The sequence below is a fragment of the Schistocerca cancellata genome, chromosome 2 (genome assembly GCF_023864275.1).
Source record: "Schistocerca cancellata isolate TAMUIC-IGC-003103 chromosome 2, iqSchCanc2.1, whole genome shotgun sequence".
In the NCBI taxonomy this organism is placed as follows: domain Eukaryota; kingdom Metazoa; phylum Arthropoda; class Insecta; order Orthoptera; family Acrididae; genus Schistocerca; species Schistocerca cancellata.
The window spans coordinates 697,074,031-697,092,212 of NC_064627.1; the positions used below are offsets into that span (position 1 = coordinate 697,074,031).

General features: G+C 38.0%; 1 protein-coding gene across 1 annotated transcript in view; it reads left to right on the top strand.

Annotated features, from left to right (window-relative positions):
* LOC126162471 (transcription elongation factor B polypeptide 3) overlaps window positions 1-17,413 on the top strand; it is a 150,094-nt gene extending 132,681 nt beyond the window's left edge. The window contains exon 9 of the mRNA XM_049919004.1: window positions 16,373-17,413. Coding sequence (XP_049774961.1) covers window positions 16,373-16,446 — 74 coding nt within the window. The 3' untranslated portion in view covers window positions 16,447-17,413. The remainder of the gene's footprint in view (window positions 1-16,372) is intronic.
* The last annotated feature ends 769 nt before the right edge of the window (window positions 17,414-18,182 follow it).

The following is an 18,182-nucleotide window of genomic DNA, read 5'->3' on the forward strand; positions in this document are numbered from 1 at the left end:
GAGATCACTCACCCTGGCCAAATTGACATCCGTCCGTGAGGTTGATGGTCGTCCACTGTGGTCTTCATCTTCAACATTCATTCTGCCCTCACTAAACATTTTATGCCAACGAAAAACTTGAGCTCTTGACATAACCTCCTCTCCAAAAGCCTTCTGAAGCTTACCTTAAGCTGTCATCGCATTTCCACCCAGTTTAACGCAAAAAGAAATGGCATACGGTTGTGCAATATTATGCAGTTCCATTTCTGTAACGAGAGACACAAACACGTGTTAACTTATTACAGCACAACTCACGATTGAGCAGTTGCATCGATGTGCCGCTTGGACTAGAAGCAGCTTATAGACCAAAGTCAAAGGTATTGTGTCTACGCAAGCCTGCAGGGTTGCCACATCTTGCAATGAAAATCAGTCTCATTACTTTATTGTGCACCTCGTATATCAAAATGTTAGAAGTAGTCACAATCAAGCGACAATAGCCCATTACAAACAGTACTGTATGGTGCTTAAAAATGTTACTAGGAAGACAAAAAGTATGTGGTATGCAAATAGAATAGCTAATTCACAGGATAAAATTAAAACCATATTGTCAGTTGTGAACTAAGTGTCTGGTCAGCAGCACAAAGCCGACAATATAAAGTCAGTTCATAGTAAAAATATTTTTGTTACTGTTAAATCAGATATATGAACAGTATTTAACAATCATTTTCTGAGCATTTCTGGTGAATAAAATAAAAATTTAGTTTGTACAGGGAATCATATAACTCGGGAAAATGCCTTTCCGAGGTTGATGTCTGAAATACTCATCTGTGATACAGACAAGGGGGAGATTTAGTCAATAATTAAATCATTGAAGACTAAGGATTCTTATGGATATGATGGAGTGCCTAGCAGAATATTTAAGTGCTGTGCTGCACATGTTAGCCCAGTATTTAACCATATTTGTAATTTTTCCTTTAGCAATGGTCAATTTCCTGAATGATTAAAGTACTCAGTAGAAAAGCCGCTTTATAAAAAGGGAGAAAGGGATAATGTAGACAATTTTAGACCTATTTCTATGCCGTCAGTGTTTGCTAAAGTTATTGAAAAGGCTGTATATGTAAAGATAATTGATCATTTTATATCACACGATTTGCTATCAAATGTCAGTTTGGCTTTAGAAGTCGTTTAACAACTGAAAATGCTATATTCTCTTTCCTCTGTGAGGTACTGGATGGGGTAAACAAAAGGTTTTGAAAGCTGGGCATATTTTTTTATTTAACTAAGGCGTTTGATTGCTCCAGAAGTTGAACCATTACGGAATATGGGGAGTAGCTCACAATTGGTTCACCTCTTACTTTAGCAACAGATAGCAAAAGGTCATTATTCACAGTATTGAGAATGGCTGTAATGTGGGGTCTGAATGGGGTACGGTCAGGGGGTGCCCCAGGGACCAGTGTTTGGACCACTTCTGTTCCTTATTTACGTAAATGGTATACCCTCTGGTATTAGAGGTAACTCTAAGATATTTCTGTTTGCTGATGACGCTAGTGTGGTAGTAAAGGATGTCGTGTGCAACATTGGCTCAGTTTCAAATAGTGCAGTTCATGACATAAGTTCATGGCTAGTAGAAAATAAACTAACGCTGAATCACAGTAAGACTCAGTTTTTACAGTGTCTCTCATACAATTCAACAAAACCTGACATTTTAATTTCACAGAATAGGCATTTGATTAGTGTAGCTGAACAGTTCAAATTTCTAAGTATTCAGATAGGAAGTAAACTGTCGTGGAAAGCCCATGTTCAGGATCTTGTTCAAAGACTTAATGCTGCCATTTTGAATATTCAAACAGTATCTGAAGTGAGTGATCATTTGACATAAAAATTGGTCTACTTTGCTTATGTCATATGGTATTGTATTTTGGGATAACTCTTCCCATTCTAAAAGGATATTTTTGGCTCGGAAATGGGCAGTTTGGGCAGTAAGTGGTGTAAATTCACGAACCTCTTGTCGACCCCTGTTCACAAGTCTGGGTATTTTGACATTGGCCTCTCAATATATTTACATATATTTTCCTTACTGTCATTTCTTGTTAACAATATTAGCTTATGCCCAAGAATAAGCAGCTTTCGCTCAGTTAATACTCGGCAAAATCAAACCTGCATTTGGGTTGGACTTCCTTAACTCTTGTGCAGAAACATGTGCAGTATACTGCTGCACCCATTTTCAATAAGCTAACACTAGAATTAAAAAATCTTAGCAGTAATCCACACACTTTCAAATCAAAACTGAAGAGTTTCCTCATGGGTCACTCCTTCTATTCTGTTGAGGAGTTCCTTGAAAAATTAAAGCTGTGGCCTGTGATTTCTGGGAAGATTGTTACTGATTACCTTGGAAAGGGCAAAACTTTAACTGATAAATAATACGTAAGTCGTCTTGACTGTATGGGTGAAAAAGAGGGTCCTGCCTATTTCCTAGAGTTGAACCCTCTGACTTCTACCTATTCCCACATGGAAAGTAATTTGATGCTGATAAATATGTTGAATCCATTGAAGAGATTATGACATCCTTTGCTGGGTATTTTGCAGACTTTCCAGAATCATATTTCAGGTATGGATTCTCCGTAGTGGGAAAACATTTGAAAAGGCACATATAGTCTTTCACTGTCCCCACAAGAATTTCCACCTTGTCCCCCACAGGAGGAGCATAGTGCAAGCGCCAAGAAAGAAACATTTTGTAGAGTTCTCAGATGTCCAGTGTTTGTTACAGGAGGCCTGTGGTATGGAAAGGAAGTGTCTGTATTTAATACCTAGACCATCTGTTTATAATTTAATAGTGAAATGGAAATGTGACTAACTGTCCACAAACCTTAGAAAGTTGATAACTTGCTTGAACAAGATGACAAACTTTACTATAACCATCACCAAAAAACTTCACCATCTGCCATAGTGAGGATTCAGTACTTTGACACTCAATATGCTGATTTGATGCCATCACCCTTTTCTTAAGATTTTTAAATACTACTGTGAAAAAATTGCTTAAGCGCAAAAAATAGCCCTCTCTGGCAGGAAGCCACCATAACACTTCCATTGAATAATGCAAAACCCTGGATGAAATTGAGCTGTAGTTTTGGCAGATATTTGAATACATTATTCTGTTTCATGTAGTTTACTTCAGGCCAGATACCAATGATGAGACTTACACTGGAAAAATTGTACCTTCACTAAAAATGGATGATACAGTGAAGAGTTAAATAGAGAGTGTGCTCTCTTTCACCTTTAATCCCTCTGCATATTTAGTGTAATGATAATCTTCAGAGCTCACATACATTACTGAAAACTTGTGATACATGTCATACTTAGGCAGTCCCAACCTGCTGTACAGTGAAATATGCAGACTTTTTTGAGGGGTTTCATTTTCAAATACTGATAGGTTTTAATAGGGCCACTCTCATCGTTATTGATACAGTCATGATTTTATTTTGCTTCAGTGACTACATACTACAGTAGTGTAATTACAGGATGTATGTGACCCGGGACAACTGGGAGATCCTGGAAAAACCCAGGAATTTTTTCATCCAGGAGAAAACTGGGAAAAACCCGGGAATCTTTCAGAATTCCAGGAATTTTTCATTATTTTAGTTTTCAGTTAAATTTTTGTGAATTTTACTGCTAAGAACCAATACTCAAACAATGGATGTTACTGTATCTCACTACTAGAGAATAATACTGCAGAAATAAAACACAAACAAGAGGAAAAAACCAAAATAAAACTTAAGTTGCAAAGGAAATGTGCCATATACAATGACAAAATACAGTGCTTATACAAGTGTCTGCCAACAGCAAAATGTGTCAAAGGTTTTAGAAAGACTATGCAATGCTTCATAACAACAAATAGCCTCTGATGAGTGTGATGTCACAACTGTTTACATTAGATTCAGTTAAGCAGTTGTGAGCAAGCTCATGCGCATGCGCAGTAGGGTCACATATGGGTTGTACCTTCTGCCGTTTATGGCTACAAAAGTTAGGCTGTTAGCTGTATAAGCAGCAAGCAGCAAACAGCCAGATGCTACCCAGAAAAATTTTACTGCCGTGCCCAAGCTGCCAGATTTAGGCGTGTGCAACAGTTCCGGATCTAGGGGGTGTGGGGCAAACTGGTGTAGCTACCCAGGGCGGCAATGTCGGGGGGGAGGGGGGGGGGGGGGGCACGCGCCATATTCATATTCTTGAGGAAAAAGCCTTGTTTCACAAATCGCCTAGCATCCAGCGCATGTTGGTTTATCGATTATTCATGTGATATTGAAATGCATCCTTGTTGGTTTTAGAACATTTTTAACACATTCGGAGTTGATTTGTGAATGAATCGTAAGTTGATTATTGGATTCGTACATAGTGTACATGATGTCTCTGCAAGGGAAATGCCGTCGCATCTAGAATTAAACTTTTCTGCAGACAAAAGGGGACGGTGCTATATGAGCTGAGTGGAATAAAGCCGAATGGGTGAAGCTGTTTATATGGTTGACTGATTTTGTGAATGATCATTGTTGTTATAATTACTAGTGAAATCCATAGATTCAGGCTACTAGAGCGGAAATTAACAAGTAACAGGAATAACAGGTAAGAAAGATTACATATTATATTCTCGGTGTATCCAAGGAAGTGAAATTTTGACAGAAAATTTTTGCCTGATTGCTACACTATTGAGGGCCAGTTGTACAGTCCCTGATTAGCTGCCGCTTAAGTTCTATTCTCAGAATAGCGCGGAAAAGGAGCTGTACGAACTCTTAATAACGCCTGACCGGAGAATAAATGCGGGACAACTAAACTGGTGATTGTGGCAGGGTTAGTGAAGTTAATCAGAGAATAAGTTTTGACACTGTTAGGAATAATTACAGAATTGGTGATGACAAGATTGTTTATTAGAATGAGGAAGGGGAAGAAATGGAGACATCACACAAACTATGGAAGAATATGAGATTCAAAATTGTATAAAAATTCCGTACTGAGAAGTTGAAGGGCATGAATGAAATGTGAAACTATTTCCTAACATAAAGCTTTTTGCTTGTAGTAGGCTAATAGGCATTTGATATTGGTACTTCGTGAATTATATTCTGTTATGTTTAAAAATGACCATTTGTGCTAAAACAATCTCATTTATTTGGCTTGTGTTACAATTGCTGCAATATTAGGCAGGCCTATTTCATTTTCTCTAGCAGACAGTGACAAAATACACGTAATCAGATCGAGAAACCACACCAGTCTTTGATACTATTTTTATTAACAGCTATTTCAGTATTAGACAATGACATTTTGTTTTTCCATGTAGCAAAACAGAGGGAGATGAAAATTTAATAGTCATGGGTGATGGGAATTCGGCAGTAGGAAAAGGAAGAGAAGGAAATGTAGTAGGTGAATATGGATTGGGGCCGAGAAATGAAAGAGAAAGCCGCATGGTAGAATTTTGCACAGAGCATAACTTAATCATAGCTAACACTTGGTTCAAGAATCATGAAAGAAGGTTGTATACATGGAAGAACCATGGAGATACTAAAAGGTTTCAGATAGATTATATAATGGTAAGACAGAGATTTAGGAACCACATTTTAAATTGTAAGACATTTCCAGGGGCAGATGTGGACTCTGACCACAATCTATTGGTTATGAACTGTAGAATAAAACTGAAGAAACTGCAAAAAGGTGGTAATTTAAGGAGATGGAACCTGGATAAACTGACTAAACCAGATGTTGTACAGAGTTTCAGGGAGAGCATAAGGGAACAATTGACAGGAATGGGGGAAAGAAATACAGTAGAAGAAGAATGGGTAGCTTTGAGGGATGAAATAGTGAAGGCAGCAGAGGATCAAGTAGGTAAAAAGACGAGGGCAAGTAGAAATCCTTGGGTAACAGAACACATACTGAATTTAATTGATGAAGGGAGAAAATACAAAAATGCAGTTAGTGAAGTAGGCAAAAAGGAATACAAACGTCTCAAAAATGAGATCGATAGGAAGTGCAAAATGGCTAAGCAGGGATGGCTAGAGGACAAATGTAAGGATGTAGAGGCTTATCTCACTAGGGGTAAGATAGATACTACCTACAGGAAAATTAAAAAGACCTTTGGAGAAAAGAGAATATCAAGAGCTCAGATGGAAACCCAGTTCTAAGTAAAGAAGGGAAAGCAGAAAGGTGGAAGGAGTATATAGAGGGTCTATACATGGGCAATGTTCTTGAAGACAATATTATGGAAATGGAAGAGGAGGTAGATGAAGATGAGATGGGAGATATGATACTGCGTGAAGAGTTTGACAGAGCACTGAAAGACCTAAGTCGAAACAAGGTCCGGGAGTAGACAACATTCCATTAGAACTACTGACAGCCTTGGGAGTGCCAGTCCTAACAAAACTCTACCATCTGGTGAGCAAGATGTATGAGACAGGCAAAATTCCCTCAGACTTCAAGCAGAATATAGTAATTCCAATCCCAAAGAAAGCAGGTGTTGACAGATGTGAAAATTGCCGAACTATCAGTTTAATAAGTCACAGCTGCAAAATACTTATGTGAATTCTTTACAGACGAGTCGAGGGACATGAAAGGGAAGCAGTGGGTGGGAAGGGAGTGAGACAGGGTTGTAGCCTCTCCCCGATGCTGTTCAATCTGTATATTGAGCAAGCAGTAAAGGAAACAAAAGAAAAGTTCAGAGTAGGTATTAAAATCCATGGAGAAGAAATAAAAACTTTGAGGTTTGCCGATGACATTGTAATTCTATCAGAAACAGCAAACGAATTGGAAGAGCAGTTGAATGGAATGGACAGTGTCTTGAAAGGAGGGTGTAAGATGAACATCAACAAAAGCAAATCGAGGATAATGGAATGTAGTCGAATTAAATAGGGTGATGCTGAGGGAATTAGATTAGGAAATGAGCCACTTAAAGTAGTAAAGGAGTTTTGCTATTTGGGGAGCAAAGTAACTGATGATGGTCGAAGTAGAGAGGATAAAAAATGTAGACTGGCAATGGCAAGGAAAGCGTTTCTGAAGAAGAGAAATTTGTTAACATCGAGTATTGATTTAAGTGTCTGGAAGTCGTTTCTGAAGGTATTTGTATGGAGTGTAGCCATGTATGGAAGTGAAACATGGACAATAAATAGTTTAGACAGGAAGAGAATAGAAGCTTTTGAAATGTGGTGCTACAGAAGACTGCTGAAGATTAGATGGGTAGATCACATAACTAATGAGGAGGTATTGAGTAGAATTGGGGAGAAGAGGAGTTTGTGGCACAACTTTACTAGAAGAAGGGATCCGTTGGTAGGACATGTTCTGAGGCATCAAGGAATCACCAATTTGGTACTGGAGGGCAGCGTGGAGGGTAAAAATCAGAGAGGGAGACCAAGATATGAATACACTAAGCAGATTCAGAAGGATGTAGGCTGCAGTAGGTACTGGGAGATGAAGAAGCTTGCACAGGATAGAGTAGCATGGCGAGCTGCATCAAACCAGTCTCAGGACTGAAGACCACAACAACAACGTCAAATGCTTTGGGGTGAAATGGTGGTGCAGGGGGGGGGGGGGGGGGGGGTGTCTCTATCTAGAATTGCTCAAATTCGGAAATATCGTAGATCCAGGGCTGATGCACAGGGAAGTCTGAGTTGTAGTTGTAGTAGGGAGGTGGGTAGCCTCTGCCGGATCCCATGTTTACGTTTAGTGATTTTGAATTTTCCTTTTTGTTTATTGCTCTCACGTCAGATGAAAACAAAACTGATTTCTGTGGCCGGGAGCTGCCAAGTGAATTAAAATACATTCACATAATTACGGAAGGCTAAAATATGTTGTTAGTTTCAGATTTTATTTTATTTCCACCTTTCTGACAGTCAGTCATTAATTGCCTTGCAGAACAATGAAGGTATTTTTGTCAGTTTGCTAAAGAAATTTGGCTTTTATTATTCTTTCCACTGAAGCAATCAATTTATTTGAAATTTTAATTCCACACTATTGGCTACTTTCAACTGTTCACTGTGTTTCAAGTGCATGTTTTCATCTTCTAGCAGGTATGGCATTATGCCATAATAAAGATCCATACATGAGATAATACAGTACTGGTACTCCAAGAAAATTTGTCAGAATCTGGACATACAAATGTGCACTTTATGCCGAATTATGCATTTTAGTATGGTTCACAAAATTTTGATGCTCTTTGAGTATCCTCCAATGTCTTGTTTCTTTTATGACATAATGTAAAGTCTTTTAATGTTTTACATGTATGAACATACGGGCTTCCTGTGTCGTCATAGCTGCACAAGTGCGGTGACATCTGTTACCTAGCTCTCTCTGGCAAGTGCTGAAATGAATCTATTTCTAACATTTTGCGGGAAAATATTGCGAATGGTTGTTTGAAAAGTGTTACCTTCAAAGTAAATTTCCTCTTACGCAAGAGGAACTATTGCAAAAATGTATGATGAATTTCTTAAGTCACAGAGGGTGTGACTCTCATTTAAAAATCAACTCTTGGGGAAGACCATTTAGAATAATTTTGAACCCAGAAGATTAGACATTTATGATGTTGCTAGAAAATTTTACTGACACATTTGTGTGATGTATCTTACAGTGTAACACACTCAAATATCAATATTATTTGTGAAAGTTTAGCTTCTCTTGCAGCTTATTAGTCTTAGAGACCACTATTATATGTGAAAGTTTTTTTTCTTGTAGCAACACTGTGTATATTAATTTAAACCATTAACTTTTCCTGTTTCTGTGTTCACATTGCTTAACAGTGATGTTGCTATTGGCTGACTGCATCACGTGTTCTATGCTCTGAATATCCGCTGTTATCGGCTTGCGAGATCACGTGACATGAGCTATGACTGGCTTACAAAAGCACATCGCAGTCTCGATTTCAATGTCTCGGAAAGTAACATGCGGTGTTTGGTGGATTTTGAATTTATACTTTTGTAATAAGAAAATAGGCAGTGTAGATGTTGCTGCACATTGTAGATCTTTTGAAAACATATTTTTTCCCTGAGTTTTGTTTTCTAAAGTTCTGGGAAATTCTACGTAGATGCATAAAACCATAACCATTCGAAGGATTGATAAGTTTTACAGTTCTGCGGAAAAGTATACTGTCACTCAACACAGAAAAGGTGTATTTTCACCCAGGAGAAAGTGTATTTTAACCAAGAAATCCGGGAATTTTTTTCCTTGTCCGCATATACACCCTGAATTAAGAAGGAAAAGTATTGTTTGCCATGTAAGCGTGTTTCCAATTATCAGGGAATGTCAACAGCATTGAAAGTATTGAGGAATGAAATAATCAGAAACCTACCCCCTCATATTTGAATTTTTATGGTTAATCAAAAACATATGTAGTAGTTCATCACATAAGCTAGCCTACATTTCTTTGACTCATTTCCACCTGTTGTTATAATTTTTGAGGGTATGGCAACAGAAAATAATAACCTATGTGTTTTATATGTACAGGTATGATTTTAAAGTGCCTTAGTATCAAGCCATTTCTTCCCTCATTTTTTCTGACTCACTGTTGCAAATATCATGTGTGTTTGCTTGCGCTGCATCCTTGTTAAAAATACATTGTCTCTTGTATAAGCAGCTCTTCAGTTTGTTTTCATCTATTAGTCTGGCTATTCTCAAGATTCAGTTTATATTTAAGGTTCCTTTGTTATTCAGTAATAGTGTTTGTGTGTTTTGTAGGATTCTAAGGCCCTCTGATTGCTCAGTTGCACTTTGACACTTCTCTTCCATATTAAAGTGCCCAGCTTTCTTGACAGTGTGATCATGAGGACTGGAACTTCCAAATCTGGTAGTTTTTTAAACCAAATCCAGAAGCATTCATTTCCACCCTGTGAAATTTAGACCACTATCTTAAGAAAGTTCCTTAATTCATGCCGCTCTTCTGGAATACGGATTACTTTTGCAGCTTTCTAAATGAAGTATAGATGCTGCTGGATGACAATAGTTGCTCCACCTTATCTATCATTTGGGTCCAAAAATCCTCTTCTACTTTCAGAACTGTATCCCATTTTGAGTGCAACCCCAGGGTCCTCACATAGTGCTAGCAGTTAAGTCAGTTAGATCAAGACTTAAGTGATATTGTTTCTCTTTCACCCATCGTTTTATTTGACTTGGGAAAGATGGAACCCTCCTTTTCCTAAGTACATGAGGTAGGTAAATATATTGGCAGGTTTTCTTTCCTTGTTGTTGCCACCACTACCACTACCACTACCACTACCTCTACCTCTACCTCTACCACTACCACTACCACTACCACTACCACTACCACTACCTCTACCTCTACCACTACCACTACCACTACCCCCCCCCCCCCTGCTGCCACTGTCTTTTCGTATCTTGTCAAGATAATTACTGAAATAAAATAATAAGTAAACAATATCTATACTCACATCGCATTATTTTCCCCAGTTCAAAACTGAATTATGTATTCTGATGCCAAAATCATTAACAAGGTGCCTAGAAAGATAAGAGAGAAATTGAGGAATCCCCAGATATTTAAACAAATGTCCACCTTAGAGATGGGCCAACTTGTTCATCTTTGGGAATTAATTCATTGGTGATTGTTCCTGCACCCAGTCATGATCAAATCAAGTACTGCATGCTTCGACATTTGCCACCAGCATCAAAGAAAATCCTCGTCTACTCTTTTAATCTTAAATGGCACACAGGCAACTTCCTCAACTTGTGGAGGGAGGCAATTCTGATATCTCTCCTCAAACCAGGAAAGTTACAGGAATATCACCTTAATGAACTGTGTAGGAAAGACCTTGGAGCGAATTGTTATCCGTCATTTGGTTGTTACAGATCAGACAACTCCTTAGCCACCCTCAGTGTGGATTCCAGAGATTTAGGTCAACTATCAACAACCTGACCCTGCTAGAGGCAACTATTCAGCAGGCTTTCCTCTGTAAACATCACTGTATCAGAATATTCTTCGATATCAGTAAGGCATACAATACTATTTGGAGACATAGTATTCTCACACAACTCCATCAATGGGGCTTTTGTGGCCACCTTCCCATCTTCATAAGGTCTTTCCTGTCTCAGCAGTTTTTTAGGACCCAAGCTGGTGACAGGCTGTCAGATTGTTTTGAGCAGGATAATGGTGTCCCTCAGGACTGTGTTCTAATTGTTACCTGTTTGCCATAGCCGTAAAGAGTATCACATCTACGGAAGGAGTCCTGTACAGTGCTTCTTATTTGTGGATGATTTTGTTGTTCTCTGTTCCTCCTCCAGTGTTGCAACAGCGACCTGTCAGTTGCAGCTTACAGTGTGGAGGTTTGAGGAGTGTACAGCAAATATGGGTTTTCAGTTTCCCGCACATAAGTGTGTGTGTGCATGTTCACATGTGCACGTGGGCATGCATGCATTTTAATCAATCTCATCGTATTTTTAATCTGCCCGACTTGTATATGAGGACACCATCTTACAGTTTAGATACTCATTGAGGTTTTGGGCCTCATTTTTGACTCCAGATTGTCGTGGCTGCCCTACCCGAGAGACCTGAAAGCCAGAACACTCAAGGCACTTAACATCAAAAAGTGCCTTAGCCACAGGTCATGGGGAGCAGGCAGGGCACGTCTGCTCCAGTTTTATAGGGCTTTCATGCTTTCGCGGCTGGACTATAGTTTCATGGTGTATGGATCTGTGAAGCCTTCTTAATTGATCATTGATGCTGTCCACCATGAGGGGATTCGGCTGGCCCTGAGTGCTTATAGGACCAGTCCCATACCCAGTCTCTGTGCTGAGGCCAGGGAACTACTGCTCACCACCCGGCAGCAGCTCCTCATGGTGTGTCAGCCATGCAAGTTCTTTGCAGCCCCAACTTCGCCCGCATAGCATACTGTTGCTCGTCCATCACTGGAACGTCTTTTCTCCAACTGTCAATAAGCTACGATGCCGTTTGGAATCCATGTGCAGTGTGTGCTGAAGTCACTTGGTGTGGAGGAAGTACAATCTCAAGTCCAGGGTTTTAACCATCTGCTGCTGTGGTTACTGGAGAGGCCCAGATTAATTTTAGATTTGCTGTAGTAAAGAAGAGATTATACACCTGCTTCTGTCAGAAAACATCACATCAAAAACATTTTGTCTGAGCACCACAACTATGTAGCAGTCTTTACAGATGAGTCCAAACAGGGGTCTCAGTTGGTTGCTCTTTTGATTTCCCATATCATGTCCTATAGGTCTGACTGCCTGAAGACATTACTGTGTTCAATTCAGAATTACATGTGACCTTGCGGCCACTGAAGAAGATTAGACTTTCTTCCAGTGCTAAATGTCTTGTCTCTTCTTACTCTCTGAGTGCCTTTTGCTGTATACAGTGTTTGTAGACAGCTGATAAAGTAGTCTAGAATATCCAGGGTGCTCTCTTCAAGGTGCAATGATTAGTTAAGGAGGTGTATTTTCCCTGGATACAAGGGCACGCGAGTATCACAGGGAATGAAAGGGTAGATCTAGAAGCCAAGGAGGCTTGTTGTGATCCTTAGTTATTTCAGTGTTCCGTCTCCCTGCATGCTGTAGCCTTGCTCTTGAAATCTAAAGTCTTGCAACAGTGGGAGGATGCGTGGCTGGAAGTGATGGACAATAAGCTCCATCTAGTAAATCCCACAGTGCAGCCGTGGCGTACCTCACGCAGCCATGTCAGCAGGTTGAGGTCCTCCTTACTCATCTTCACATAGGCCACAGCCCTCTAATGCAGGACTTCTTGCTCCGGCGAGAGGACCCTTCATTGTTTGGAGCTTTTGGCGTACAGACCACTGAGTGTCATATTGTATTGGACTATGTTTTATTTTCTGACCAGCAGGCCACAGCTTATTTTTCTATGAATCTGCCCTGTATTTTAAGTATAGTTTAAATGAATGTGATCCAAGTTTTAAAGGTTTGTGAATTTTCCAATATTTTTCCCAAGGTTTTAGGGGAATGTTGACAGTGTGACGGGCTCACCCATGCTTTTTGTAAATGGTCAGCCAGTCATATTGTCATGTAGAAGAAGGTGTAATTAGATGAATGACGAACACTAACTTCACTTAACGAAGCTTTATTCAGCACTTGCACATACAAGAGCGTGGAGCGAACTGCCTCTGGCCAGAACACATACAGTATATATACAGCTACAGAACATTTCAGCACAAAGATTAATGATATTTGTGGATACTTCTAGAATGTACTTGAACCGAATATAGAAATTAAAATTGTACAGTCCAGGTGAGTTTTGAGCTCACGACCCTCCATACAACAGTTTAGCATCATAACCACTACACCACGGTGCTACTCAGCTTCTTCTGCGACAATATTTCCTTTGTCTTTCTTTTAGCTCCTCTGTCAATTTACTTGTGTTTTAATCTGCTGTGTAGCACATTTTAGGGTTTCTTAGTTGTCTTAGTGCATAAGTTAACATTTTTGATCTTTTATCTACATTTGTTTCTTTTAATTTGTGTAAGGGTGCTGATGACCTCACCGTTGAGCGTGCGCTTGCGCGCATGCATGTATGCACGCACACACACACACACACACACACACACACACACACACACACACACACACGCTCGCGCGCGCATTCATTGATTACTGTATGTAGACACAATGTTTACTTTTATTTTCTTAGCTGAATGCATCCTTAGAAAACATCAAATTTTTGGCTAATGTGACAGACAGTGACAGGCTGAACAGAAGTATGGATTACAGAACGTGTTTACAACCTGGCACAGACCAATGATGTTGCTATTCACTTTAAAGGGAAGCTCATAGTCATAGCAAGTACAAAGTCTTCATTTTCAGTTGATTTACAGGAAATAAGATATATTTGCATTTGAATAATTAGCATGAAACAGCTGGAAGTGAACTGTCATGTCTCAAACCAACATTAATAGTTTCTTTTAAAATGTGTATGTATGTATGTAAATTAACCAAACATCAAGGTGCCATCCTATCAGTCTGGCAAGTCAAGATTTCTTTGAGGAGGGGCGAGGGGGGGGGGGGGGGGGGGACCATGTTTTTCGACAAGGCAGCTGAGAAATTGCTTACTAATATCAGAAACTTTGTATCAGCAATGGGGGCAGCTACATATAAATGCTGAGAGATCATCTGATCTTCTTAACTGAAAAGAAACAAGTTTTTTTTCAAAACCTCGATGATATAGCACACGTCATTGCTTTGAATAGCTTTATAGTCGAAAAAGAATACCAATTTTTCATCAGTCATAAACAGAAAGAGCTCCCAAGGTTCATGCATGGAGTCAATCATCTGTTAGCTGTGAAGAGAATTGAGCTGACACAGGTAGCCATTACCAGATGACAGTGAAATGAATAAGAAATTCAGCAATTGAATAAATTTGTACTAATGTACTTAAAATATAAATTTCACACTCGAAAGTTTTTGAAAACAAAAGAGAAATTCACTGCTAGTTCAGGGCTGATAATTTTATGCCTTTTTCGGTCATTGAACTTAATATGGAATAGGGTAGGAAAAAGTTACCCATGAAACTCTCACTGAATGGCTTTTTAGTTAAATCATTCTTTTCCATCACAACTGCATAAAATATAACTGTTTTTAGGCAGGCATGTGTTTTGATTGAAAACATTTTGGAAAAAGATCTCTTATATTCATGTTGCAGATTATATTGATAGTTTCTGAATGAACTGCAAATTCTTATCTCAAAGAACCATCTCATGGATGCATCTTGAAAGGTGGATGGAGAAAGCCATTTATGTATTGAAAAAGTTTGTTCCATAATGAAGTTGCATTATGACCACAACGAGGTACTGCAATTTGTTCTGTTTGTAGTTTCCTTTCCAGTATGTAGGTTGAAATATGATCCTGTGCAGCTTCAGAAGCCAAACCACTGTATTGCAATATCAGAATAGTTCCTGGTTCCTCTCACCTGTTCTGTTGCCTTAATCTTTTGGAAAATATATATATTGAATAAAAAAATGACAATAGTCACTGCTCTATATTGTGAAGCAGAACCAGTGGACCAAAATATATGATTCAAGTAGGAACCAGTCAAATCCCGGACGAATTCATCATAGTGGCATGCATATGAAAATGTCATGACAACTGAATTGCTGTTCATTCACTTCACTTGTAAGCAGTCCTAGTAAATGATAATATTATATGTTGCTAACATTCTGTCATGCTGAGGGTATTTCACTGTTGCATGATGACTTACTTTTAGTTCTAACTGTTGTATGAGAGTAGAAAACCATTTATTATATGAAAATAGTATGGAGTTCCAGATATGTGTGTAAAAAGGATGTTGAAAGCTTTAGCTCAGCTTTAAAACACACATTCTTTTTTAACCAGACTGAGATACAGTTCCAACACTTAATTGATCTATATATTTCCTACTTGGCACTTCTGTACCGTGAGTAGTTTCCTCTTCTCATACGATTATACATATTCTAGTTAGGACATGTTGTTCTCGTATAATGTTGGCTGATGCTACTACTAGTTACCATATCGTTCATCTTCGGTAACTAGTCTTCTGACCATCACTTTATGGAATTTTATTGAATGTAAGTGAAGAAAAAAGTTACCATCTGTAGGATTACAACAGTTGTGTAACCTAGGAAGAAGCAACTCATTTATAGAAACATTTGAGTCCCAATAAAGCATAAAACTGAAAATACAAGGGACAAGTCTTGAAACTGTTTCATCATGTTTTGAAATCGAATGTTTAAGTCCTTTTGAAAAGACCACTTACTCTCCCAAAAGTTCTGTGCACCCCAGCAACCATTCAGATAACTTGCTAAAGACTTCTCCTAAGGAGTTCTGTAGGTATGCTTCATCCATGGAGAGGGTTTCTAGAGACAGTTCAGCTGATGCGACAGAATGAAAAATACTAGGGGGCCACTCAGTAGCACCAGCAAGCTGAAACTAGTGTGAATTATAGTAGTCAAAGTCGCAACTGACCGTATTTCTTGGAAATGACAGCAGCAACTCAGAAAGCCTTTAATCTTTCACGATAGTTGTGATACGGCATTTACAAGTTAAAGTAGTTTGCTTTCTAAACAGTTAGCATAGTGCCAGCTTACAGAAAGAAAAATAGAGGGTGGAAGTAAAGTTAATATAACAATAACAGGTTTTGAGTCTTACATTTCTCTAAAAAATCATAGAATTTTCATTATTTCATTCTTAAGAAAACAGCAGATAACCTTTGCCATTTGCAAAGTACTGGAAACCTTAGAATTTAGCAGTAATTCATTCTGCCAAAAATTCAACAAGATGGTATTCTCATGATATCTTAATATTTTGTAACTTTAAATTTATATTTTTTGTTACAGAAGTACGTTAATATTACCATTATTAGTGGTATAGCACAAATTTTTACACTGTACTATCTTACCAATCTTTTTGTACCTTGTTTTGTTTGCAGCTGCCAAAGTCAAACCTCGGATGGCACCTTTGATGCAGAAGACAATGAAACTTGTGAAGAGCTTCAAAAGATGATGATTCTTGTATTTAGAGAATATTTCATGGATGGCTGATCATTGTTATTTTCGTTTAGCATCTGTGAGTTTTATCGATGATTCTAATTGAGTTTTACAAAGAAAATATTCTAAATACGTTGAACCAGTGTGGAAGAGTAATGTGCTTCTGTGATGTGTTATACAAAGATATTATGACCTCTTTCCTTTACATCTCCACTCTTTTGACAGCGGGATGCAATCTGATCCGGACTCCAATGATGTGCATATAATTTTAATCTTTTTAAATGTGAAATAATCAAAAGTAAATGACTTCTGGAGGATGATATATATATATTAGATATATATTTATAGGAGGAAGAAGTATGTGACTTACTGTGTTTGTGAAGCATCTGGAAAAAGCTGTGTATTGTATAGCAGGACTATTTTTCAGTTGAGTAGGTGAACTGAACTCTAAGAACAATGAATTTTGCATTTTTAGCAAGTTATTTAGTTCCTATAAAAAATAGATAGCCTGCACAATTGGTATCAAGTTGTGATGTGTTCTTATTGTTAAAATTTTATTATTTTAATTTATAAAGCACTCAGATGTATTCTGTTGCTAATGGATTTATCAGTTATCTCTTTTGCTGAAACAAAAGAGTCGTTGGGTTTGTTGTTGATGACTTCTGTCAGTATCTTGCTTATGCTAAGCTATCTTTATTTGACCAATGAAATAAATATAACCATTATGTAATTTTAGTGTTGTTTAAAATAAAGATACTTTTGTGATGTGAGTACTCACAATCATCTCATGCATTGACTGAAAGTCAGGAAATGAACAGAATGGACATCTAAAAATATTACCTTGTTTTCTTCCAATGCGTACTTGTTGGATAATTTATTTTTAATAGTCACTTCTAGGAGAGACTACCGTTGTGATTGCTATTGTGTTGATAAATGCAAAGAAAAAAATGTTTGAGAAAAATAAAAGCCTCAGCCAACTGTAATTTTTAATGGTAATATCCTGTGTGTGTACTCAAAAGAATGATGGCTTTTACTGGTCCCTTTAATATTGTCATATGTATACATTCTGAAATTTTCTAATGTTACAGCTGTTAACAAAAGTAAACAGAAAAAAGTAATTTTAATTGTTGGTTAATGTTGTAATGACCAGGAGGATAAAAATTGAGGAGACATGGCATGTCAGAACTTATTTGTTTCTCAATCAATTCATATCTTCAGATCTCCACGACCATTGGATTGCTTATTGACTGGTAAACTAAGTAAGAATGGTCAATTGGAACACCACGTTTAAGGAAAAAACTCATTTTTCATATACCAGCTTATATCCTACTGCCCACTATCTTAATATATTTTAACATTGTTCATTGTAATAGTCACTCTAGCTGTTATAGACATTTTATTATAGTTGGAGTCTTCGTTTATGTAAAAAAAAAACTGTACAGTAGCATTACATTTAAATTTTTGACAAAGACTGATTTCCAGTCCACTGTTCACTTTAAAGAATCATTCATGACGATAACATGTAATCAGGCAGTTGTTGCAAGTTTCAACAATACATCTGTTAGCTATGTGGAAGGATCTTTATAGTGCTCTGTACAGTAATCAATCAGCTAACAATCAAGCTGAAACACCAAAATTTGTGTGTAATAATTTTACATAATTTCAGATTTAATTTGTGTGAGAATCAGTGCCTTTTGGGAATATATTGGTGTCTGGTGGTTAGCCCTCTTCTGTGGTCTCACACACAAAAAT